At 36.2% G+C, this 27,733-nt stretch overlaps 2 protein-coding genes across 2 annotated transcripts; one reads left to right on the forward strand and one right to left on the reverse strand.

The window, feature by feature from the left end:
- Positions 1 to 22: 22 nt before the first annotated feature.
- Positions 23 to 27,699, reverse strand: LOC120177067. The gene is made up of 5 exons (XM_039183312.1): positions 27,623 to 27,699; positions 846 to 934; positions 650 to 764; positions 299 to 456; positions 23 to 208 (listed from the first exon to the last, which is right to left on the reverse strand). Exons 3-5 carry the CDS (start codon positions 759 to 761, stop codon positions 23 to 25), a joined length of 456 nt encoding a protein of 151 aa, XP_039039243.1. The 5' UTR covers positions 762 to 764; positions 846 to 934; positions 27,623 to 27,699.
- Positions 7,808 to 8,200, forward strand: LOC120177068. The gene has a single exon (XM_039183313.1). It carries the CDS (start codon positions 7,808 to 7,810, stop codon positions 8,198 to 8,200), a length of 393 nt encoding a protein of 130 aa, XP_039039244.1.
- Positions 27,700 to 27,733: the final 34 nt, after the last annotated feature.

Below are 27,733 nucleotides of genomic sequence, written 5' to 3' on the forward strand. Positions count from 1 at the left end.
ATATCAGTTTCGGAAGGTGGCGCTATACACCGTTACCCGCTAAATTGCGGGCGCGACAGACTGCTACCAACGTGAATCGGTTACCCACCACGAAGTTCCTCAATATCAGTTTCGGACGGTGGCACGACCATGAAATAACGGCCGCTATAGTTTCCGCTATTTGAATCCCTGGTTGGAAGGAAGCCCAACTCTTTTTGTCACCATCTCCCTTTGCAACAAAGGAAGCAAGCATTAAGAGACTTGAAACAATAATTCATAGACATGCCACTGCACCAGCCAACAGTACAGGGATCAATACCTCGAAATTATCCATAAGTGACTTCATTGTCTCATCATCCCTGTTCCTGGGTATCAATGAATTATTGGCATGTCCCTCGTCTCCAGACATCTCTGTGTCATATTCACTTTCGTGTTCGTTTTGAATCTCATACTCTGTCCATAAACTCTTGCTCGCAGCTGTTTAAAATGCAAAATTTTAGTCAGAGAATCCAGAAATACCCTTGACTAAAATTTGTATTGACTGTGCAGTTCAAATACATGTTCATTCTTAAAAGTTATCCCAGAAAGGCCATTAACATGCCAATTGCCAATTTATGTGCATAGCTGATTCCTAGTCAATATCCCAGGGGTAATATCAATTAATACTTGCCTGTTTGGGCTTTAATTTGTGCAATTCCACCATGACGGCCATTGGAATCAGATGACTGATGTGAAACACTCAGCTGTTGACATTCAAGTTTATGACCTGAGTGCCAGTGCATGACCTGAAATGTAAGAAAACAGAAAAGGTAGGTAAACAGAAATCTGACAAGTGAAAATAAATATAATTTGACATCCGTAAATACCTGGTGCTTTTGTGAGCAATATCGTGTAACTTTGCAACTACAGCAGAACTTATCTCCTTTCCAGGCGCCACACCAGTTACAGAGTGGAGCTGCAACAAGAATACAATGGGATAAAATATGAGTCGTAAATAAGGTTGTTAGAGTTTGTTATTTCCTATAGATTAATCTAATTAGTTTAAATTATCCTTATCCTTAGTTAAAAGGTTAAGATTGTATAGTTATAGGATTCCTTTTAAGAGTAAAACTCTCTGTACCGGAGTCTATTTAAAGACTCGTAGATTTTTGGAGTAAAAATATAAAAAAGGAAACCACTCTGTTTTTTCATCAGATTAGGTTTCGAATTCAAAACCTAGCATGATGACTAATTCATCTTCTTCTCACATCAATTCTGTCACAGAACCTAATTCTGGTTCTGATGAACTTTCTGAATCATTAAATTCCAGTCACTTGCAATAAACTACCAGGACACAATTATCTTCAATGGTCCCAATTCGTGATCCCTTTTATCACTGGACAAGGTAAGCCGAAGTACATCTCGGGGGAGATCACAAAACCTGCCAGCACAGCTCCAGTATATGAAACATGGGTATAAGAAAATGGACTAATAATGTCCTGGTTGATAAACGCAATGGCACCTGCCGTGGGAGAGAATTTTTTTTTATATGCAACAACACGTGAAATTTGGTGTGTTGTTAAAGAAACCTATTCTAGTTCAGATGATATATCTGAATTGTTGGGATTGAAAGCAAATCATTGAATCTTAAACAAAAAGGATGAGTGTTACTCTCTATTATAAAACCATGACTCAGTACTGACAACAAATTGACCGGTATGATGCCAATGGTTGGGAAATTCCAAATGATGCAACCCTTTACAAGCGGATCATGGCCCAAAAGAGAGTTTTTTAATTTTTCAATGGCTTAACCAATGAGTTAGATGCAGTTCGTGGACGGATTCTTGGTACCAAACCCCTTCTCTCAATTAGAGAAGTGTTTTCAGAGGTTAGATGCGAAGAGAGTAGGTAAATGATTTAGCTCCAGTTGATGCCTCAACCCTGCTCACTCCTTCTTCCTCTACAACCCGAAAAAGAAGGGAAAGCATTGGCGTGGTTATAGTAAGAAAATAGGGCACCTTTGAGACCCCTGTTGAAGCTTCATGGCAAACCAGTAGTTCCTCCAGCAGATTTTCCAAAGAGCCTCAGTCAAATCTTATATCTATTGATAATATTAGTAGCTTTACCAAAAATCAAGTTGAGGATTTACAAAAGCTGTTTAGACAACTTAGTGGGACAGGCACCTCCAATCTTGCTTTGAGAGCTCATGATTCTCCAGAAGGTATTTCTTTTTCTACTGCTCTACTCACTGAAAACAATCAACCAGCATGGATCATCGATTCTGGCGCCTCTGATCACATGTCTGGTAGCAAAGACCTGATTTGTGAGTTTAAAAATTCATCTCGTCGATCTTCTATTCGAACAACAGATGGTTCTTTCTCAACTATTACAGGAAGTGGTTTAGTTGTTCTCAACAGGGATTTAAATAGCGATCCGCGACCGTGATAGCGCCCGCTATATAACCCTGATACCCTCAATCCCCGCTATGTCCGTAATCGCGACGCGACCGCTATTTGAATCCTTGGTTCTCAATAAGGATTTAGTTTTACATGATGTGATTTATGTCCCAAATTTAACTTGCAATATTCTTTCAGTCCGTAAATTAGCTAGAGATTTGAGCTGTATTACTAAGTTTACTGATGACACTTTTGTATTGCAGGCAATGGACTCAGGGAAGATGATTGGCAATGCTAGACTATCATACTCCGCATATTCTTTCCTGCACAACTATTTCCAATGGTTTTTCCTTTTTTTTTCTTTCTGAATTCCGATAATATGATGATGTGATGCTCTAGCATACTAAGTTAGGCCGTCCTAGTTTTTATTATTTGGAAGAACTGTTTCCAGTTTTATTCATTAATAAAAAACCTCAATCTTTCCGGTGCTCTATATGCCAACTAGCCAAGCACGCTAAATTTTCATATTGTCCATCTCCTTATAAACCCTCTAAAACATTTTCTCTAATCCACAGAGACATTTGGGGTCGTAAGATAAAGAATATTAATAGTTGTCATTGGTTCATTACTTTTATTGATTATCATACTATTTGGACTTATTTAATGAAAGAGAAGTCTAAAACTAAATAGATTTTTAAAAAATTACAATATGATCGAAAACCAATTTAAAAGTCAAATTCAAATACTTCAATCTGATAATAGAATATAATACTTCGCTAAAACTTTAAATGTTTATTTCCCAAGAAAGATATTGTTCAAATTAGTTCATTTGTTGTACTCCTCAACAAAATGGGTAGTAGAAAGAAAGAATAGACATTTGTTAGAAGTCACTAGGGCTTTGTTGTTTTCTTCTAATGTTCCTACTTATTTATGGGGCGAGGCTCTTTTGACTGATACTTGTGTAAGCACCCTTATTTCAACACCAACCCCCCACAATCCCGTGTTTCTCGCAAGAATTAAAGCAGCTCACCCACTACACCTGCTCCCATCAGTCCTTGTTTCCTGCAGAAATTTGCGCAGGAAACATTGGTAATTTTTAGCTATAAAACGCCAAACGAAATGTATGAAAAAAGAGGAGGGGTTTTATCAGCAACCATTCGAAAGGCAAGAAAAAAATCATCAGAACGCAAGGAAAATATCAAAAGGAAATTTCTTGTAATTGTGATATTAGAAAATTCAGCAACAAATAGCTGTAAAATGGACTAGCAATTGAAATCGAGGAACACCAGTTTTTTTTAGCTTTTGAAGGGTATTTTCTATTTTTCATTTTCACGCTTTTCTTTTCGTTTTTACATTGTTATGTGTGTGCACGCGTATTTGAAATAATTAAGGTATAGGAATGTAATCGAGGCTTGTGTGATAGTATTAGGATTTAGTTTATATTTGGGGTTTCTTTTATCAAAACAGAAGAATAAAAAGAAAAACAGGGGAATAGCGAGTTTACTGTCGTCGGAGTCTTCGTCGGAAAAGACTCTCGGCAGCGTCGTTGGAAGGAGAGTGGGGCGATGTGGCTCGGTGATTAGGTGATTGTTGCCCCTTTGTTGAATGGCTGCTATGGGAGGTGAAGCAAAGAAGAGAGAGCTGGTTGAAGTTGAATTATTTTCGGGCAGAACACAAAATAACATTTTGTTTTGATTTTGGGTAAACAGCGTGTCAGGTCATCCATTTTTAACATGTTTCAAGTTTTAGTTAAGTGTTAGGGTAAATCTCCATTAGGTCCCCTTATCTTTGCCATTTATTTACTAATTTCCTATTTTCATTTTGAATTCGGCATATCAACTTTGTATTGTTTTATTTTGGTACTTTAATCTTTAAAATTCTAAAATTTAATTTCCCTTATGTTTTATATATGCAACTTACTTACTGTTTTATTTTGTTTAGGTCTTACAGTTTATATATGTGCATATACATTCCATTATAAATATAATATATATATATAACAAGTGTCTTTTTTTCCTTTTTTATTATGTGCATTTGTTAATATATAAATCTATATTTGCATGTGAAAAGTCACCATCCTTCTTAACTTTATTGCATTATTCATTAATAAAAGCAAGTAGTGGTGGGCAATGCAGGGAAGCTATCGTATTAGCTGCTGCCAGTGGATTGAGTGGACCGAATTGTGGGTCACATAACTACTGACAACTATATTACCTTCACTGATGATGAGATCCCGGAAGGAGGAATGGGATCCATTAAGGCTTTAAACATCACTGTGCACTGCCACAGTCATGTCCTGCCAGGGCTCTTATAGATAATGGGTCGGCACTGAATGTAATGCCCTTAGCTACACTGCAAAGGATGCCCATTGATATCTCACACATGAGAGCATATCATAACATTGTCAGGGCATTTGACGAAACCAAAAGGACGTGATGGGAAAGATGAAAATACCCTTAATGATCGGGCCTGCTATTTACAATATTGATTTTGAGATAATGGATATCCACCCGACATACAACTGTTTGTTAGGGAGACCTTGGATCCATGCGGCAGGGGCAGTTCCTTCATCCCTGCATCAAAAGCTGAAGTTTGTAATTGATGGAAGATTGTCAATATTGGGGCTGAACAAGAAATCATAGCTTCTGTAACGTTGAGACCCCGTATATCAACATCAATGAGGACACCTTGGAGTGCTCATTCAAGGCTTTTGAATTCATCAATGCAACTTATGTGGCTGAAGGTAGTAGAATTCCACGACCTGCACTGTCAAATTGTACTAAGATGACAGTGAGACAAACCTAGGAAGAAGAGCAAGATCAGTAAAGGACTTGGAAAAGAGCTGCAGGGGCAAGTACGACCCATAATTTTTGAGTGGAAGAAGGACCGTTTCGGGCTCGGATTTAAGCCCACCTTCCAGTAGCGGGGTCAAGAAATGAAGCAAAAGAATGAGGCGAGAAAGGCCAAACTGAGAGGAGAGGATGTCTCGGGAGAACGCATGTCATTTCCTCCCCTGAAGAGATCTTTCAAATTTGGAGTAGTGTACAACGCAGAACAACAGCTAACTAGCACCATCGAAACCGAGATGACATGCGAAGCTCTGAAAGGACTGTCAATCAATATGATTTCTGGGGGCAACCAACCCAGGAAGTTTCTAGCTGGAATCCGTCCGTGCTTACCTATTGAAAAGCTCGACAATTGGACAGCCGAGGACCTCCCCAAAGTTTTTAGGGTCAATCCAAAGTAATGCCCAAAAATAATTTGTATTAGCATCTAAAAAAATATATGTTGGACTTTTTGTAAAACTTCACGCTTATCCCATCAATCAATAAAAGATATTTTCCTCAAATAACAATCATTTTCATTCTTCACATTATTCCATAATGTTCTTCATATCATATTATTTATTCTCCAAATTATTCAATTTTCATTACATCATATTCTTTATTTCTTTACTCTCCAATATATCCGAGTCAAATTTCATGCAGATATTGCAATAATACTAGCATAATTGTTCCTGAGGCCAGTTGCAAGACAAATTTCGAGCGATCACCATGTTTGGAAGAAGTCAATGAATGTGAAGATGAAGAAGATTGTGAAGTCCCTAGTGAGCTATTAAGATTGGTGGAAAAGATGAGAAACAGATTCTACCCCACAAGGAAGAAGTAGAACTTATAGACTTGGGGACCGTGGAGGTGCAGAGAGAAATAAAGATTGACACTACTCTATCCGCATAAATAAAGTTAGAGTGAATAAGTTTGCTCTAGAAGTTCAAAGACGTCTTTGCTTGGTCGTATCAAGATATGCTAGGGCTAAGTACTGATATAGTAGTCCACACGTTGCCCATCAAACCAGAATGCAAACCCGTCCAACAAAAACTCAGAAGGATGAAACCAGAGATGTTATTAAAGATTAAGGAAGAAGTATCGAAACAGATTGATGCAGGTTTTCTTCAGGAGTCAAAATATCCTGAGTGGGTAGCCAATATAGTACCTGTACCTAAGAAAGATGGGAAGGTCCGCATGTGCGTAGATTATCGAGACCTTAACAAGGCTAGCCCAAAGGACAATTTTCCCTTACCTCATATAGACACAATGGTGGATAACACTGCGGGGCATTCATGGTTTTCCTTCATGGATAGCTTTTTAGGGTATAATCAGATCAAAATGAACCCTAAAGACATAGAGAAAACAACGTTTATAACCATGTGGGGAACTTTCTTCTATAAAGTAATGCCATTCGGGTTGAAGAATGCTATGGCAACCTATCAAAGAACCATGGTGACTCTCTTCCATGACATGATGCATAAAGAGATAGAAGTATACGTGGATGACATGATTGCCAAGTCCAGAATTGAAAAAGAGCATGTAAAAAATTTGAAAAAGTTATTCCAACGATTAAGGAAGTACCAATTAAACTCAATCCAGCAAAATGCACATTCGGAGTAAAATCTGGAAAATTATTGGGTTTTATGGTAAGCCAGAAAGGAATCGAGATTGATCCGGATAAGGTTAAGGCAATTCAAGACCTTTCTGTACCACGCACACAGAAAGAAGTTCGAGGGTTTCTAGGAAGGTTAAATTATATATCGCGATTCATTTCTCAGCTTACTGATAAATATGATCCGGTATTTAAATTGCTCAAGAAGAATAATCCTGAGGTATGGAATGACGAATGCCAGGAGGCTTTGCAAGTCATCAAAAGGTACCTGTCCAATGCCCCCATATTGGTATCGCCAGTACCTGGCAGACCATTAATTCTCTACTTAACAGTTTTCGAGAATTCAATGGGTTGTGTACTAGGGTAGCATGATGAATCAGGAAGAAAAGAAAGAGCCATTTATTACTTGAGTAAGAAGTTTACCGATTAAGAGACTCGATACTCACCAATTCAAAAGTTGTGTGGTGCCTTAGTTTGGGCTACTCTAAGACTCAGACAGTACATGTTATACCATACTACATGGTTAATATCAAGGATAGATCCGTTGAAATTTTTGATGGAGTCCCCTGCTTTGACTGACAGATTGGCTAGATGGCAGATATTGTTATCTAAGTTTGATATTGTCTATGTGAGTCAAAAGGCAATAAAAGGGAGCGTTATAGCCGACTTTCTTGCAAGTCGTGCCTCGGAGGATTATGAGTCTCTGAACTTCAATTTCCCAGATGAAGATTTAATGTGCATTTCTACCGAGGAGGAAAGCTCCGAAGGCAACAAATCTTGGACTTTGTACTTTGATGGTGCCTCTAACGCTTTAAGAAATGGAATTGGGGCAGTGTTGATTTCCCCAGAGGAGATTTATTACCCTTTCACAAGCAGATTAGATTTATTTTGCACCAATAACATAGCCGAATACGAAGCTTGCATTATGGGTTAAAAGCGGCCATTGAAAGAAAGATCAAAACGCTCAAAGTATACGGAGATTCCTCGCTAATGGTGTACCAATTAAGGGGAGAATGGGAAACGAAAGACTAAAGCTAGTCGAATACAGAAATTTAATCCTCGAATTACTAAAAGAATTTGAGGATGTCATATTCAGATATCTCCCTCGAGAGGACAATCAAATGGAAGATGCTTTAGCTACCTTAGCAGCAATGTTTAAAGCTAATAAAAGAACATACATGATACCCATAACAATACAAGTATACGAGACCCCAACCTACTGCTATCACCTAGAAGAAGAAATAGATTATCATCCATGGTACCACGATATCCTACAATATATGAGATACCAGACTTATCCTCCCGGTGCATCTGAAATTGACAAGAAAACCATCAGAAGAATGAAAACCAGGTACTTCCTTGATGGGGAAATCCTGTATAGAAGGGCAGTGACCAAGTTTTACTGAGATGTGTAAATGCCAAAGAAGCAAAGAATGTGATGGAAGAAGTACATGGCGGAACATGCGGAACATATGAATGGTTTGTCCATGGCCAGAAAAATTATGAGATATGGATACTATTGGGCCATAATGCATACGGATTACGTCAATTACGTGAGAAGATACCATAAATGCCAGATATATGCAGATAAAATCCAGCACCGCCTTCACCTTTGCACGTTATGAGCTCACCCTGGCCGTTCTCTATGTGGGGTCTGGACGTTATTGGGGCAATCACACCAAAAGATTCAAATGGGTATCGATTCATTTTAGTAGAAATTGATTACTTCATAAAATGGGTAGAGGTTGCTTCCTATTCCAGTATCACGAGATCTACAGTTTGTAGATTCATAAAGAGGGAAATAATATGTCGATATGGATTGCAGAAAGAATCATCACAACAATTCTACTAATTTGAAAAACAAGATGATGGATGAACTTTGTTCGCAGTTCAAGATAAAGCATGCAAACTCTGTTACTTATTGGCCGAAAATGAATGGGGCGGTAGAGGCAGCAAACAAGAACATCAAAAGGATCATTACGAAGACTACAGAAACTTATAGAGATTGGCACGAGAAATTACCTTTTACCCTTTATGGTATAGAACGACCATGGACATCGACAGGGGCAACGCCTTTCTCTCTGGTATATGGAACAGAGGCAGTCGTACCTATTGAGGTTGAAATTCCATCATTTCGAGTCTTGAAAGAAGTGAGTTGGATAAAGCAGAATAGATCCAGTCTCGCCTTGATCAACTGAATCTTATTGAAGAGAAAAAGTTGAATGCTATATGTCATGGACAAATGTATCAAAAGAGGATGATGAGAGCCCACAACAAGAAGGTACGCCCAAGAGAGTTCAAAGAGGGAGATCTAGTATTGAAAAAGATTTTGCCTATCCAGAAGGATTTCCGCGGAAAATGGATGCCTAATTGGGAGGGGCCTATGTTGTCAAAAAGGCCTTCTCTGGGGGAGCGATAATTTTGGCGGAGATGGATGGAAGAGTACTAAAAAACCCTATAAATTCAGACTCTGTCAAGAAATACTATGCCTGAAAAGAAAAAGAAAAAGAAAAAAAGAAAAAGAAAAGAAAAGAAAAAAGGAGAGGTTCGAGGTGAAAACCCGTAAATGGCACTTTGAGACCAAATGAGGATTTGAGTCGAAAACCCGAAAAGGGCAGTCAAATACATTTTGATATGGAGGCATCTGACAAGTAAACCCCTCTAGATAATAGTAGTTCATGAAGGACTTCAAGAGGACCACCTCGGGGTGTCAAATCAAATGGTGCAGGAATAATTGTGCTAGAATTCATTAGGATATATGCTAATATGTTTCCAGAGTTTTTTTTTCCGATTTCCATGACTATGTATAAAACTTCTCTTTTGTCAATAAATTTCATGAGTGTTATTTCAATCTTCAACTCATTTTTTATGTGTGCCACAAGTAACTTAGCATAATACTGTTGAAAACATTTTTTTATTTCGATATAACAAATTAAGTTAAATGAATTTTAAGATTTTCCAAATAGTTTTCTAAGTATATTCGATAGAATTATTCGAATATCAAAACATTACTCCAAATCTTTAAAAGATCATTTTTAATCCTTACTCAAAGTGTAAAATTAAGTTTTAATCTTAAAACAATTTCAAAATAATTTTACAAAGTATTTCGAACCATTTCAAAGCCAAAAATTCCAGATTGCTCAGAGGGAACCGATTCCCCCCAGGGGGTACCGATTCCCCCTTGTATAATGGTCAAAATATTTGAATTTTACACTTAGGGAACCGATTCCCCATAGGGGGTACCGATTCCCCACGCTCCAAACTGTTTTATTAATTGTTTTCACACTAAAACGGCTATATTATTTTCTCTAATCATCCCCAACGTTCAGAAGTGATTCAGGTGTATTTAAGAAAGCTTAGAAGCCATTGATCAACAACAAGAAACATCAAGCAATTAGAATCAAGAGAGAATCAAAGAGAAAGCATCAAACCTCAAGTTTGAGCATTTCAAGCCTATTTTTCATTCAATATTCATTTTGCTTTCAAGAACACTTATTGTGCTCAATTGTATTTATTCTTGAGTGTTCTTTCTTTGTTCTAGAATTGTGCAAACATATTTGCCTTGTGAGGTTTTTCTTGTAAGTTTGCAAATTTGTATTTCTCTTTGAGAAAAGAGTGTTCTCAAGAATTGGGTATATTCTTGAGGGAGTTGTAAGGTTATCTCTTTGGCCTCAAAAGAAAGAACAAATTAGTGAATTTGTTAGAAAATCCTTAGTGTGGATAGTTAAGGTAGTGGACGTAGACTTTGGTTGATAAAGTCGAACCACTCTAAATCGCTATGCAATTTCTTTCAAGTTTCTGCAAAAGCTTTCACAAAATTTTATTGCCAATTCACCCCCTCTTGGCCGATTCAGTCAATCGATTAACTCAAAAATTGGCATCAGAGCCTAACTCATTTGAAGGTTTAATCGCCTCTTGAGTCGATTCGGAAAGAGTTATATCGATAATCAAAGTCATCAATGGCCTCCGCTTTAAACTTCGACTCTGGTCTCGATTCGATGTCCGTCAACAAGCCTCCTTTCTTCAATGGAGCTAACTATGCCTATTGGAAGAATAGAATGATGTACTTTATTCAAGCAAGTGACATGGGAGCATGGAATGTTGTAGAAGAAGGATACATCAAACCTCTCACTCATCCAAGGTTGTGGAGTGAAGGAGAGACAAGAATGTTCCAGCTCAACTCCAAAGCCATTCATATCATTTTTTGTGCTCTTGGACCAGATGAATACGGAAGATTTTCATCGTGTACAACCGCCAAAGAAATATGGGACAAACTTCAAGTCACTCATGAAGGTACCGATGAGGTAAAGAAATATAAAATTAGTATTCTAACGCATAGCTATGAAAATTTCAGGATGAAACCAAATGAAGATATCAAAGCTATAACGGATAGATTTTCAACGATTGTCAATGGTCTCAAATCATATGGAGAGATCATTTCAAATGAAAAGCTTGTGAGGAAGTTAGTCTACTCCCTCCTAAAATCGTGGCAATCAAAGAAGACGACAATCATTGAGTCTAAGGACTTAACATCCTTAACTCTTGAAGAGCTAATTGGGTCACTCCTTACTCATGAAATGATGCTCGAAGATGAGGTAGACCTCGACAAGATTGACGAGACACCAAAGGAGAAGGAGAAGAAGAAAAACATTGGAGTTGCTCTCAAATCCACAAAAGATGAGAGTGATTCGAATGACGATGACGATGACGAGGAAATGGCATTGTTTGCCAAACGGTTCAGAAAAATGATGAGACCTTATCGAGGAAGAAAATTCAAACGAAATGAAGGCCTCAAAAATGAACCGAAAGAGAAAGACCCAATCATTTGCTACGAATGTAAAAAGCCAGGGCATGTCAAATATGATTGCCCACAATTGAAGAAAAAGGGTCAATCAAAGAATAAGCACAGGGCTCATGTGGCTACATGGAGCGATGAAGAAAATTCTGATGAAGAGGAACAAGAAGTAGCTAACTTGTGCTTGATGGCATTTGGGGAAGATTCTAAGGTAACCTCTAACTCATCCAATTTTGATGATTTATCCTATGATGAGTTATTAGAGGAATATAATGGGTTGGCTTCGGATTATGAGAAATTATTTTTAAAATATAAAATGATGTTTCAAAATTGAAAAATGAAAACAAACTCATATCCAAAACCAACAACGATCTTGAAAGTAAAATCAAATATTTGCAAATCAAACTAGAAGAGTTTGAAAAGAAAAATTTAGATTTGCAAAATTTACTTTCAAAGATCAATGATGATCATCAAAAGAAAATTGATGATATTAAAACTTCTTTTGATAAAGTTGGAACAAAACATTTTGAAAAAGGTGGAAATTCAAAATCCAACTTTGTTAGAAAAAGTTTTAGTAACTAAAATCATAGAGGTCCCCAAAGAACCTCTAATGGAAAAATCGTTAGAAGTATGTGGGTTCCTAAAGAACTCATTACTACTAAAGATAAAAATATCCTACACAAATGGATACCTAAGGGGACTAGGATTTTGGAAACTAATGAATATGGACCCAAAAGAATTTGGGTACCAAAAATCAAAAAATTAATCTATGTTTGTAGGGAAAGGAGCATTGCTACAAGGCACGGGAAACAAATTCAAATTCATGGTACCTTGATAGTGGATGCTCAAGATACATGACCGGAGACAAAAGCCGATTCATTGAGCTTAACGCCAAAAATGGAGGAGAAGTGACTTTTGGAGACAATTCAAAAGGTCACATTGAAGGTATTGGTACAATAGGTAATACCTCTTCCATACAAATTAAAAATGTTTTATATGTGAATGGATTAAAGCATAATCTATTGAGTATTAGTTAATTATGCGATAAAGGATTCAATGTCTTATTTGAAATTAATGGTTGTAAAGTCATTGACATTGCATCTAATCGGATTATGCTTGTTGGTCATAGAATAGGAAACATATACATGGTGCATTTAGATTCTTTTGATATGACTAATTTATGCCTAGTTGCTAAGGATGAACATGATAGTTGGTTATGGCATAGGAGACTAGGACATGCTAGTATGAGTGTTTTGCAACTGTTAATTCAAGGAGACCTAGTAAGAGGGTTGCCTAAGCTTAAATTTGATAATGATAAAATCTGTGATGCTTGTGCTAAAGGAAAACAAAAGCGAGTTTCTTTTAAATCCATTAATGATGTATAAACTAGTAGAGTTTTACAATTGATCCATTTAGATCTTTTTAGGCCAACTAGAACTACTAGCTTGGGTAGAAAACAATATGCATTTGTCTTGGTAGATGACTATTCTAGATATACTTGGGTTCTATTTTTAAGTACTAAAGACGAAGCATTAGAACAATTCATCATGTTTTCAAAAGTAATCCAAAATGAAAAAGGTTACTCTATAACTAGTGTTAGGAGTGATCATGGAACTGAATTTGAAAATCTTGGATTTACTGAATTTTGTAACTCTAATGGTATTAGCCATAATTTTTCAGCACCTAGAACCCCTCAACAAAATGGAGTTGTTGAGAGGAAAAATCAAACTTTAGAAGAAATGGCTAGAACCATGCTTTGTGAAAATAATTTGCCAAAATATTTTTGGGCGGAAGCCACAAATACCGCTTGTTATGTTGTAAATCGAGTAATGATTAGGCCAATTTTAAAGAAAACTCCATATGAAATTTTCAAAAATAAAAAGCCTAACATTAGTTATTTTCATCCTTTTGGATGAAAATGTTTTGTTTTAAAAAACGGTAAAGAAAACCTTGGCAAATTTGATGCTAAAAGTGATGAAGGAATTTTTCTGGGTTATTCCTTAAATTCTAAAGCATATGGTGTATTTAATAAAAGAACTTTAGTTGTAGAAGAGTCTATACATGTTGTTTTCGATGATAATCCCCTTCCGAGGAAGGATTCTTGTGTGAATGATGATGTAAGTGTTATAAATACAAATGACGTTAGACATGATGTTGGAGAACCATCATCAAAGGAAGAAACGAAAAATGAGGAAACTCATGATCCTCTTGAGAATCCAACCATTGAAGAAAGGGAAGTATCTTATCCAAGAGAGTACAACTATGTCAAGGATGGTGAAATTTTAGGTGATCCATCCAAAGGGGTAACAACTCGATCTTCTCTTAGAAATATTTGTAATTATGTTGCATTTATCTCATGCATAGAGCCTAAGAATATTAAAGAAGCATTAAATGATGAACATTGGATTATGGCTATGCAAGAAGAGTTAAATCAATTTGAGAGAAGTAAAGTATGGACATTAGTTGAAAGGCCTAGTAATAAATCTACTGTAGGTACTAGATGGGTATTTAGGAATAAGCTTGATGAGAGTGGTAATATAGTGAGAAACAAGGCTAGACTTGTTGCTCAAGGGTATACTCAAGAAGAGGACATAGACTATGATGAAACATACGCTCCCGTAGCTAGGATGGAAGTAATTAGAATGTTATTAGCATTTGCATGTTTCAATGAATTTAAATTATATCAAATGGATATTAAAAGTGCATTTTTAAATGGTTTTATAAAAGAAGAAGGTATTGGAACAACCTCCAGGTTTTGAAGATTCAAATTTTTCGGATCATGTTTAAAATTAACAAAAGCTCTTTATGGTTTAAAGCAAGCTCCTAGAGCTTGGTATGAAAGATTGTCAAATTTTTTAATTGAAAAATGTTTTTCAAAAGGGAAGGTTGACACTACATTGTTTTTGAAGCATAAAGGTAAAGATCTATTAGTAGTTCAAATTTATGTTGATGATATAATATTTGGTTTTACTAATGATGTTCTTTGCCAAGAATTTTCTAAGCTAATGCAAAGTGAGTTTGAGATGAGCATGATGGGGGAGCTCTCATTTTTCTTGGGACTCCAAATCAAGCAAAGAAAAGATGGCATCTTCATCAATCAAGCTAAGTACGTCAAAGATATGCTCAAGAACTTTGGACAGGAAAATGGAAACCTCATGACACTCCAATGAGCTCTTCAACAAAGCTTGACTTAGATGAAGGAGGTAAATGTGTAGATGTTAAATTATATAGGTCAATGATTGGATCTCTACTTTATCTAACTGCAAGTAGACCAGACATTATGTTTAGTGTTTGCTTATGTGCTAGATTTTAATCATGTCCTAAGGAATCATATTTACTAGCTGTTAAGAAAATCTTTAGATACCTTAAGGACACTCCTAGTTTAGGACTTTGGTATCCTAGAGACTCTAGCTTTAGCTTGCATGCTTTTTCTGATGCGGATTATGGAGGATGCAAATTAGATAGGAAAAGCACCTCCGGTACTTGCCAATTCCATGGAAATATGCTAATTTCTTGGTTTTCAAAGAAACAAAATTGTGTTGCATTATCTACCACTGAAGCCGAATACATTTCAGCTGGTAGTTGCTGTGCACAAGTTTTATGGATGAAACAACAACTTTTTGATTATAGAATTGAAGTAGGTACCATTCCTATCAAGTGTGACAATACTAGTGCTATTTGTCTCAATAAAAATCCCATCCAACACTCTAGAACTAAGCACATTGAAATAAGACATCACTTCATTAGAGACCATGTCACTAAGGAAGATGTAGTTCTAGAATTTGTTGATAATTTGCACCAATTAGCGGATATCCTTACAAAACCTTTAGACAAGGAACGATTTTGGACACTTAGGAGAGAATTAGGTTTGACCAACCTATCTTCACTGAGTGTTTAAAATAATTTTAGCACTTTTAATAATAAATGAAAAATGCTTATAATAGTAATTTTCGATTGCATTCATTGCTATTAGTTAGGGGGAGTTTATGATCTTGATGAAAAATTAATTTTATGTTCAAATATCGTTTAAAGATTAATTGAATTGTTTGAACATGATTAATTTTCAATATATGAGTTGCCAATACCACTAGAGGAAATTAATTTAGCATTTTGGGTGTTTAAAATCGGATTTTAGCATTTTGGTGCAGAGGGAATCGATCCCCCCTTGAGGGAACCGATTCCCCCTTTGAAGGGGAACCGATTCCCCCCACAGGGGAATTGATACCCCCTGGGGTTCTGGTTATACACGGGCAGAACCCTTATTTTTACTCAAAACCCTCCTTTTCTTCACGCCGTTTCTTCCCTAAACTCTCTCTCTATCTCCATTCTTGCCTCAAATCATCGATTTTAATAGGAATTCACTTCAAATATCATCTCCAAACTTGCAATCATCATTAAAATCGTGCAAACAACATCAAAATCCACTCAATCTCATCCTTCAAGGTAAAATTTTCTAAACTCCCTATTTTATTGATTTTGAACATAGGACTTGTTTTAATTAGTTCTAGGATGAACTTTAGATCGGGCATTGATTGTTTAGTGATTAGAAACTAGATATTACATCCAATTTCATCAAAAACACAAGAATTTTCCAAATTTTTTTAAATTTTTGAAATTATTAAAAAAATGTTAATTTTCAAATTATCGTGTTTTGATTAAATTATGTTGTTGTTATGAAACTATACTTATATTGTTTCTCAAAACCATATTTTTCAAAAGTTTTTCAAAAAATTTTCCCATTAGGATTGATTTAGAGAACCTTGAAATATTGAGGACTCAATTGAGTTTTGGATTGATTAAATTGCATACATGTGTTTTCTAAATTGCAGGTTATCAATTCTATTCCAATTTCCTAAACCATGTCAAATCCTAAACGTGCTAGGTCATCATCTAGTCGCTTACACCGTCAACCAAATCCACCTCCAAATCCTCCTCCATTTCCAATTTCTAATCATAATCCCATTGATCCTAACTTGACTATCCAAAATTCGTGTTTCAATCATCCTGGTCCTAGAAATCATCGTTTTTGGTAATATCAATATTTCGACTCTTACAAAATCCGGGAAGAACGTATTCCTTCTCGTCAAGCTATGTTAGCTATCAATTTTAAATATCTTCCTATTTTACAAGAGTGGAAATTTGATAAACTATTTGACCTTGAACCCATCGTTTACCATCAACTTGTTCGTATTTTATATTCTAATGCCGTTTGTGTTAAAAACCAAACTGAAACGAAACCATAGGAATTCGTTCCTACCTCTAGGACAATTCTTATATATTGACTCGGCTGATATAGCCAATACATTCGGACTAGATAATGATGGTATTTCAAATGAAAAATAGGTTTTAGGATCTCGTTATAAAAGAAGGGATAGTGCAAGTGTCTTAGGCCTTCATGAACGTTTTCTTCATCTAATGATTTCTTGGTGGTTTCGACCATCCGGAGGTCGTTATTCTACTCTTAGAGCCTTAGATCTTTGGTGGTTACATTGTTTCGAAAACAATATTAAAATTAACCTACCTCAGATTATTTTTGCTGAAATTGTTGAAACCGTAAATCTTGTTCCTAACAAGAAACTCTGTTTATCTCTTGTTTACGGTTGCATTTTGAGTAATCTGTTTTCCAAAGCTGGGCTTAGAGTCGGTCTAGATGTCGTTTTTCCCCTTAAGAAACAAATTAACCTTCTTTCCTTAACGAGAGCGGGATGGATTAAGGATAAGGAAACCTGTGAATGGGTTCGATCTTCTGCAAATACTCCGGGAGCTAGTTCTTCACAAGCTTCACCCGAAGCTGACGAAGATCTCGAGCTTGAGCAATTAATGCGAGACATCGATGAAACCGAAGATGAGCCTGAGCAGCCCGAGGAGCAGCCCGAAGAGCAAGCACAACAAACGCATCAAATGCCTCCATATTTCCAATCCTTTATGGAGACATTCGATTTCCGATACGCTACCATGGATTCACGCTTTTCTTCTATAGAGTCCCACTTATCCACAATGGGAGCTCAACAATTAGAAATTCTTCGGGAGATGCGTGCAAACAATGAAGCAACCAACGCGCGTATTAATGACCTCACTCATAAAATGGCCGCTATGCGAGCTCGTTTTCCTCCTCCTGATCCTGATATGTGATTCTATGTTTTGCTTTGAACTCCAAACTTATTGTTTTAACATTTTGAATATTTTGGAATTTGTGGATTGATTGACTTTGAATTTGTTTAGATTTATGAATGGTTAGAAATTATCTATTTAGTGTGATTAAATTTATTCATTATTGCATCATTTACTTCATGATTAGATATATGACCAATTTTGCCATTTCACATTAATTATGAATATTGATTATGAAACTAATGGCTAACGTTTCTCTTGTTTTGTGATCTTAGCAGCTTATAGTATATATAATCAATTGACTAAATGATTTCAAAACCTTGTTTAAATTCTTTAAAATGTCTTTTTGATTTAACAAAAAGGGGGAGAAGTTAAAAATGATAAATGGAGAAGTGTTAGTGTTAAACTAAGGGGGAGTAATTTCAAAACTTGATTTCAAAATCTTAAAATTACTAAAATGTTTTGTTATATCAAAAAGGGGGAGATTGTTGAAAACATTTTGATATTTCGATATAACAAATTAAGTTAAATGAATTTTAAGATTTTCCAAATAATTTTCTAAGTATATTCGATAGAATTATTCGAATATCAAAACATTAATCCAAATCTTTCAAAGATCATTTTTAATCCTTACTCAAAGTGTAAAATTAAGTTTTAATCTTAAAACAATTTCAAAATAATTTTACAAAGTATTTCGAACTATTTCAAAGCCAAAAATTCCAGATTGCTCAGAGGGAACCGATTCCCCCCCAAGGGGGTACCGATTCCTCCTGAATTCCTCCTGAATGGTTTGGCTCCAAGAATTCCAGTATGCTCGGAGGGAACCGATTCCCCCCTTGTATAACGGTTGAAATATTTGAATTTTACACTTAGGGAACCGATTCCCCATAGGGGGTACCGATTCCCCCACGCTCCAAACTGTTTTATTAATTGTTTTCACACTAAAACGGCTATATTATTTTCTCTAATCATCTCTAACGTTCAGAAGTGATTCAAGGTGTATTTAAGCAAGCTTAGAAGCCATTGATCAACAACAAGAAACATCAAGCAATTAGAATCAAGAGAGAATCAAAGAGAAAGCATTAAACCTCAAGTTTGAGCATTTCAAGCCTATTTTTCATTCAATATTCATTTTGCTTTCAAGAACACTTATTGTGCTCAATTGTATTTATTCTTGAGTGTTCTTTCTTTGTTCTAGAATTGTGCAAACATATTTTCCTTATGAGGTTTTTCTTGTAAGTTTGCAAATTTGTATTTCTCTTTGAGAAAAGAGTGTTCTCAAGAATTGGGGTATATTCTTGAGGGAGTTGTAAGGTTATCTCTTTGGCCTCAAAAGAAACAACAAATTAGTGAATTTGTTGGAAAATCCTTAGTGTGGATAGCTAAGGTAATGGACATAGACTTTGGTTGATAAAGTCGAACCACTCTAAATCGCTGTGCAATTTCTTTCAATTTTCTGCAAAAGCTTCCACAAAAATTTTTATTGCCAATTAACCCCCTCTTGGCCGATTCAGTCAATCGATTAACTCAACAAATACAAATTCCAGAAATTTCTCAGTATTACTTTTAATTGACATGTAAAATAATGGGAATCCAAGGTCGTCTATTTGGGTCGATAATTGCACTAATTAAAGCAAAGGATTGATGAAAGGGCGAAACAAGAAATGACAGTAGCCTGAAAAACATAGAGTCGACAAAGACAGGGATTCGACAGGGAAAAATGGAAAAACAAAGGCTTACGAAACCCTAAAAACCCAAAGAACACATCATGTATAGTCATGCATTCATTGAATAGGAGCATATGCATACATTTATATAAAGTTTTGAAAACATGACAGGAACTCAGAGAATCAACGAAAGATTCATTTCTCAACTTCCGCAGAGAATCAGTCCATATCTTTCATGGACTGTAGTCAATTCAAAAACCTTAAAGAGAAGATAAATATTTTCAGTAGAGAATTCGTAATAAGGAGATTGTCAACTTTTTGCTCGATTCTATCACAAAAGGAGGTAGATCGGCATCGACATCTCGTTCGATTCCATCACAGAAGGAGGTGGATCAACATTTTTATTTTCGCTCAAATCCATCGCAGAAGGAGTTTGATCAGCATCAACTTTTTGCTCGATTCTATCACAGAAGGAGGTAGATCAGCATCGACATCTCGTTCGATTCTATCACAAAAGGAGATGGATCGATATTTTATCTTCGCTCAAATCCATCGCAGAAGGAGTTGGATCAACGTCAACTTTTTGTTCGATTCTATCACAGAAGGAAGTAGATCAGCACCAACATCTCGTTCAATTCCATCACAGAAGGAGGTGGATCGACATTTTTATTTTCGCTCAAATCCATCGTAGAAGGACTTGGATCAGCGTCAACTTTTTGCTCGTTTCTATCACAAGAGGAGGTAGATCAGCATCGACATATCGTTTGATTTCCATCACAGAAGGAGGTGGATCAACATTTTTATCTTCGCTCAAATCCATCGTAGAAGGAGTTGGATCAGCGTCAACTTTTTGCTCGATTCTATTAAAGAATGAGGTAGATCAGCATCGACATCTCGTTCGATTCTATCACAAAAGGAGGTGGATCGACATTTTTATCTTCGCTCAAATCCATCGCAGAAGGAGTTGGATCAGCGTCAACTTTTTGCTTGATTCTATCACAAAGGAGGTAGATCAGCACCAACATCTCGTTCGATTCCATCACAGAAGCAGGTGGATCGATATTTTTATTTTCGCTCAAATCCATCGTAGAAGGACTTGGATCAGCGTCAACTTTTTTCTCGTTTCTATCACAGAAGGAGGTAGATCACATCGACATATCGTTTGATTTCCATCACAGAAGGAGGTGGATCAACATTTTTATCTTCGCTCAAATCCATCGTAGAAGGAGTTGGATCGGCGTCAACTTTTTGCTCGATTCTATCACAGAAGGAGGTAGATCAGCATCGACATCTCGTTCGATTCTATCACAAAATGAGGTGGATCGACATTTTTATCTTCGCTCAAATCCATCGCAGAAAGAGTTGGATCAGCGTCAACTTTTTGCTCGATTCTATAATAGAATGAGGTAGATCAGCATCGACATCTCGTTCGATTCCATCACAAAGGATGTGGATCGACATTTTATCTTCGCTCAAATCCATCGCAGAAGGAGTTGGATCAACGTCAACTTTTTGCTCGATTCTATCACAGAAGGAGGTATATCAGCACCAACATCTCGTTCGATTCCATCACAGAATGAGGTGGATCGACATTTTTATTTTCGCTCAAATCCATCGTAGAAGGAGTTGGATCAGCGTCAACTTTTTGCTCGTTTCTATCACAGAAGGAGGTAGATCAGCATCGACATATCGTTTGATTTCCATCACAGAATGAGGTGGATCAACATTTTTATTTTCGCTCAAATCCATCGCAGAAGGAGTTGGATCAGCGTCAACTTTTAGCTCGATTATATCACAAAAGGAGGTGGATCAGCATCGATATATCGTTCGATTTTCATCACAGAATGAGGTGGATCGACATTTTTATTTTCGCTCAAATCCATCGCAGAAGCAGTTGGATCAGCGTCATCTTCTTGCTCGATTCATCACACATGGAGTTGAATCAACAATACCCCTCTAGAGGGATCAACATTTCAAGTGGAAAGACCAGAATGAGAAGAACCCATAATCAGAAGAATTGAAGATGAAGACTCAACCAAGAGAACGATGCAAAGATAACATCATTTGCAGCAAGGACCCGATGAATTTCGTAGGATGAGAAGAATTGACATTTCCAGTGAAGAGTTTGCAGCGCGACAAGAAGAGACCAAGATAAAAAATGGTGCTTTATTGTATTTGCCCCATTCCCGTTTCACAGCAATGAGCAAAGAGGGGCAGTTGTAAGCACCATTATTTCAACACCAACCCCCCACAATCTCGTGTTTCTCGCAAGAATTAAAGCAGCTCACCCACTACACCTGCTCCCATCAGTCCTTGTTTCCTGCATAAATTTGCGCAGGAAACATTGGTAATTTTTGGCTATAAAACACCAAACGAAATGTATGAAAAAAGAGGAGGGGTTTTATCAGCAACCATTTGAAAGGCAAGAAAAAAATCATCAGAACGCAAGGAAAATATCAAAAGGAAATTTCTTGTAATTGTGATATTATAAAATTCAGCAACAAATATCTATAAAATGGACTAGCAATTGAAATCGAGGAACACCCGTTTTTTTTAGCTTTTGAAGGGTATTTTCTATTTTTCATTTTCATGCTTTTCTTTTCGTTTCTACATATGTTATGTGTGTGCATGTGTATTTGAAATAATTAAGGTATAGGAATGTAATCGAGGCTTGTGTGATAGTATTAGGGTTTAGTTTACATTTGGGGTTTCTTTTATCAAAACAGAAGAATAAAAAGAAAAACAGGGGAATAGCGAGTTTACCTGTCGTCGGAGTCTTCGTCGGAAAAGACTCTCGGCAGCGTCGTTGGAAGGAGAGTGGGCGATGTGGCTTGGTGATTAAGTGATTATTGCCCCTTTGTTGAATGGCTTCCATGGAGGTGAAGCAAAGAAGAGATAGCTGGTTGAAGTTTAATTATTTTCGGGCAGAACACAGTTTGGGGGAAGGAAATAACATTTTGTTTTGATTTTGGGTAAACAGCGTGTCAGGTCATCCATTTTTAACATGTTTCACGTTTTAGTTAGAGTGTTAGGGTAAATCTCCATTAGGTCCCCCTATCTTTGCCATTTATTTACTAATTTCCTATTTTCATTTTGAATTCGGCATATCAACTTTGTGTTGCTTTATTTTGGTACTTTAATCTTTAAAATTCTAAAATTTAATTTCCCTTATGTTTTATATATGCAACTTACTTACTGTTTTATTTTGTTTAGGTCTTACAGTTTATATACGTGCATATACATTCCATTATAAATATATGTTATATAATATATATATATATATAACAAGTGTCTTTTATTCCTTTTTTTATTATGTGCATTTGTTAATATATAAATCTATATTTGCATGTGAAAAGTCACCATCCTTCTTAACTTTATTGCATTATTCATTAATAAAAGCAAGTAGTGGTGGGCAATGCAGGGAAGCTATCGTATTAGCTGCTGCCAGTGGATTGAGATTTCATTAATTAAATTGAATAAATAAACTACTTGTACACAAAAGTCGAATGACAAAGGCTGGCAAGTGGAACTGTCTTTTGTAGCTATGAATATAGATTCTTGTTTTATTTATTTTATTTATTTTCTAGCACTTTAAATTATAGCATTTTATCTTTCTTCCCTTTAATTTTGTTGTATTTTATTTCAGTCCTTTTTATTATTTTCAACATTTTTTTTGTATTTGCATTTAAGCATATTAATCTACACTTCATTTTATTTTAATCATTATTTTTTTTACGATTATTCATTTTAGTCTCATTTTAGTTTTGGATTTGGCTATCTTTATTTTCTTGTATTTTAATCATTGTTATTTTATATTTATGCAATTATATCTTTATTCTTTTAAGTCTTTGAACTCGATACTTTAGACATTGACATTTTTTATCCCCAAACTTCGATTAGATTTTTAATATTGACATAATTAAATATTAAATAGAGCCTCCAATTTAGGTTAGATTTCAAACTAGTCTTTAATTTAGGGATAATTTGAATTGGCCCTCGCGTAAACGCTCGAGGGACCATCTCGGTTATTCGATTCAATAATTTATTAAAATCAAATAGGATTAATATTAGAGCCTACGTTTTTAGATTTAAGCCCTTAGATTCTTTAATTTTCATAATTGTCACCGTAAGTTAGAAAAGGTAGCATAATTAGGACAAATAAATTTTTCTTGATCGCGTTGTTTTTATAAATCTAAGGCACTGTTCACTTATTAAGGAATTAATAGTATATCTCCCGCGATCGCGCTCAGGGGGTGACTACTGGTAATTTCCTAAATAAGTCGACATCTTTTTCAGAACCACATCATGTTTTAAAAAAAACGAGACAATGTTCGGTTATTAGACACAATAACTGATCTCCCGGATTTACGCTCGGGGGAGAATGTTATCGGTCTCAATAAACGAATATCCTTTTCAAACTTCGCATCCTTAATGATTTTTAAATTAAATAAAGATCGAACTCAAAATTTCAGATTTTAAATATAGGGTAATCAACTAGGTACCAATTTTTGGGCGCTTGTGGGGGTGCTAATCCTTCCCCACGCGTAACTGACTCCGAACTTGATTTTTGGATTTTTCGCAGACCTAAAGCTCGGTATTTTATTAAAATAAAATGTTTTATTAAAATCACCCAGTTTTTATGGTGTTCCAATCTCACCTTAAATGATTGGTGGCAACTCCTCACAATTTCGAAACGATTCTCAAAGAGAAAACCCCCAAGTCATATCGGTCTTTCCCCCCCGGGCGAAAAACGGTGTCGACAACTTGCTTGATTAATCAACTGCTAGTAAGGTTTTAAACACCAAGGTTTGTTTTTTAGATCAATATCCTACTTTTAAACCTATGTCTTCTACTCTTCCTTTACGAGTGTTTGGGTGTACAATTTTTGTTCACAACAATAGTTTTTCTGGTCTAAGTTAGATCCACGATCTATTCGATGTATCTTTTTGGGATATTCTTCACTAAAAAAGGGCTACAAGTCTTACTCACCTTTAACTCATAAAACATACATTTCTATGGTTATAACATTTTTTGAATGGGAACCATATTTTAAGGAGAATGTAATCCAGGAGGAGTCATTAGATGTATTTCAACCTTTCAACCTTTGAGCATGATCAGCCTCTTTTTAGTTATAGTCATATCTTCCTATCTCACCATCAGCACCTTTAAACACTTTGTCAGTACCTACGCCAGAAATTCAAACAACTTTTATTCCTACAAATGGTGTAGGAAATTCAAACAACTTTTATTCCTACAAATCCATCTTCTGTCATGTCTCTCAAATGCCCTTCATCTCCTCCACTAGCTTCTCAAAATACTCACCATCTACCAAGACTCTAAGTGTCTATAAAGAAGGAACAAACCTATTTTAGAGGCTATTTTATAGTCTGATATTTGTCGAGAAATGACATCGAGTCCATTGCTTCAAAAAATGTAGAAGGTTATGGAGGTAATGAATCTTCTCAAGCTCCTATAAATGGTTTAAATTATGATGAGTTACCTATTGCTAAGAGGAAGGGTGTAAGAGAGTGTTCTAAGCATCCTATTCAAAGATGTTGCTTATAAAAATTTGATGCCATCTTTTAAAGCTTTTACAGCCAACTTAGATAAGGTGCAGCTCCCAACAACCATTGAAGAGGCTTTACAATATCCTAAATGGAAGAAGGTTGTCGAAGAAGAAATTGGAACACTAGAGAAGAATGACATGTGGGTCTTGACCGATTTACCACAAGGAAAGAAGCCCGTAGAGTGCAAATGGGCGTTTATTGTTAAATATAACTCGGATGGTAGCGTTGAAAGGTACAAAGTTAGACTTGTGGCTAAAGGTTTTACTCAAACCTATGGAAGCGACTACAAGGAGACTTTTGCACTGGTAGCTAAGCTTAGTACAGGGAGAGTTCTACTCAGCTTGGCTGTTAAAGATTGGGATCTTCATCAATTGGATATAAAAATGCCTTTTTGAATGGGTGCTTAGAAGAATATGTGTACATGAAGGCTACTCTAGGTTTGAAGATAGTTTCACAAGGTATATAAACTGAGAAAATCTCTCTATGACCTAAAGCGATCTCCAAGGGCTTGGTTCGAAAGATTTTTTATGTGATTGTGAGAGATGGTTATAAGAAATGCCAGGCAGATCATATGTTGTTCATTAAAATTGCACCTTTTTTATAAGAACATGATGCCTCTTTAAAAACCCTTTTATAACCGACACAGTGGAAAGAGGAAAAGAGTGGCTCAATTTTATTGCAACATTTACAGTATATCAATCGTATAATCCAAACTGTTACAACCAAAGAAAACACCCAGAACCTAACATCTATTACCAAGCCTAACAACACAATTGAATTAGCCAATTCCTAACTTAGTTAGCTCATCCGCCTCCCAATTTGCGCTCATAATTGCCTCACAATAACATTCCGTTCCAACACTAAGGCACCTATGTCCTTTACCAAAGACTCGAATAACGGAGTGCAGGATCCCAGATTATTAATCCATTCGAAAGCAACAGAGCAGTCCGATTCTAAAATGAGTCTTCCCCTAGTTCCATAGTCTGACTCCACAAATAATAACATACCCCTCTTGATAGCTAACAATTCTGCAAGAATAGGTGGACCAGGGCCTACACTTTCTGAAAAAGAGTACAACACCACACCCTCACCATCTCTAAGTAAACTGCCAATACCTCCTCTCAACCACCTCTTGTCCATAGCCTCATCCACATTTACTTTGAAGAAGCCCGATGGAGGAGGGACCCACCGCACCGATGATTTTATGGGCCTCTTAGGTCTCATAGTAGAATCTGCTAAAGTCGGGTCCCCCACTAGAATGTCAAAAGGAATCGACAAGTCTGGATATCTAGCTACGAACCACGCAACCAGCATGTATCTTATAAGAAAAAATAAGAGAGTAGGATCTAAGTTCCCCTTCTAAAAAATAATCACATTCCTACACTTCCACACCGACCACAAAAGCGCCCCTGGGATAAAAGTCCAAATGATCGAGCGCGGAACTGGATCTGTCCAAGCAGAGATCAAAGTTGCAGGGCTCTCAGGAACATCAAAAGAGATATTCCATAAGCACATAAACCTACCCTAGAAACCCCATGCCACTTCATAATGCACAAATAAGTAGGAGGCAGACTCTGGAAACCTGCCACACAAAGGATAAAGGGGGTCTACCACCCCTATGATTCCAAGCTTTATTAACTCCTCTTTAACTGCTAACTTCTGATGAACAACCTGCCAAATAAATGATTCCACACGAGGAGGGGCAACTCCTAACCAAACATACCTTGACCAAAAAGGATTCACTTCAGATATCTCGTAATATAGCCTCAAACAGGATTTTACCAAAATGCAGCCTTCCCCATTCCCAGTCCAAATCCAGCAGTCTTCCACTAAGGACGACGATATAAAATTGCACACAACAAATTAAGGTCAAGCCATTGTTCCAGCTCCCAATCGGCAAGGTTTCTTCTCATTTGTATGTCCCAAAACCAGCTCGAAGAATTTATTTTTCTTAAATCAACAAAGGGTTATTTTAATTGATTGCATTTCTACTCTCCTAATCAACAAAGGGTTATTTTGTGTACGTTGATGACATTATGGTTGTTGATGATAATGTTAGTGAAATTGACAGGTTGAAAGGGCTTCTAAGCAGTGAATTTGAAATAAAATCAAAGACTTGAGAAAATTGAAATATTTCCTAGGTGCAAGCCTGCTGAAACCCCAATGAAAACAAGCTTGAAGAATGATATTGGTATGAAGGATGAAGAAGAGATGGTGAAATAATGAAAAGAAATAGGTAGAAGAGAGGAAACAAGTTTGTTTGATGAAAAAGAAAATGAGGAAATTGAGGATGAATTAAACAACTATATTAGAAGTGCTGATAGTTTCCCTCTGCTATCCTTCCATTTATGGATGAACTAAATTTGAAAGATTTTAAATGAAAGGGAAGTCCTTCCTACTTCTATTTTTCACCTAAAGAATGAAGGTAAATGCATTCTCATGCCTTTCCATTTATTCATTTTTTGTTACAACTTCCCCAATTGCACGTTGCCTAGAACAATTCAAACCAAAAGTTGTTAACTTAATGCAAAACTCACCTTTGTAATCAAGCACATAAAGAATGATAAGAGTATACCAACTTAGTTATATTCTCATAAGTAGATGTATTAAACCAAAAAATCTAATTTTTTTCATTATATTTGAGATATATTTCACAACTCAACAGTAAAATTAAGAATCCAAAGCTACCTCCAGGGGTTAAAGGTTTGTCAGTCACATTGCCTTAAGAGGGTTTACTCGAATAATAAGGATTAGCATGAGGAAATATTTTTTTGATAGGAATTTAAGGCCTCGTTAAAA

Source organism: Hibiscus syriacus, unplaced genomic scaffold, assembly GCF_006381635.1.
Source record: "Hibiscus syriacus cultivar Baekdansim isolate YM2019G1 unplaced genomic scaffold, ASM638163v2 tig00112281_pilon, whole genome shotgun sequence".
NCBI lineage: Eukaryota > Viridiplantae > Streptophyta > Magnoliopsida > Malvales > Malvaceae > Hibiscus > Hibiscus syriacus.

Coding starts and splice junctions, on each gene's coding strand:
- LOC120177068 (XM_039183313.1), top strand. CDS start 7,808: ATGGGAAACGAAAGACTAAAGCTAGTCGAATACAGAAATTTAATCCTC.
- LOC120177067 (XM_039183312.1), bottom strand. CDS start 761: ATGCACTGGCACTCAGGTCATAAACTTGAATGTCAACAGCTGAGTGTT. Junction 457..649: donor ACAAATTAAAGCCCAAACAG/GCAAGTATTAAT, acceptor CATTTTAAACAG/CTGCGAGCAAGAGTTTATGG. Junction 209..298: donor CACTTATGGATAATTTCGAG/GTATTGATCCCT, acceptor TTTGTTGCAAAG/GGAGATGGTGACAAAAAGAG.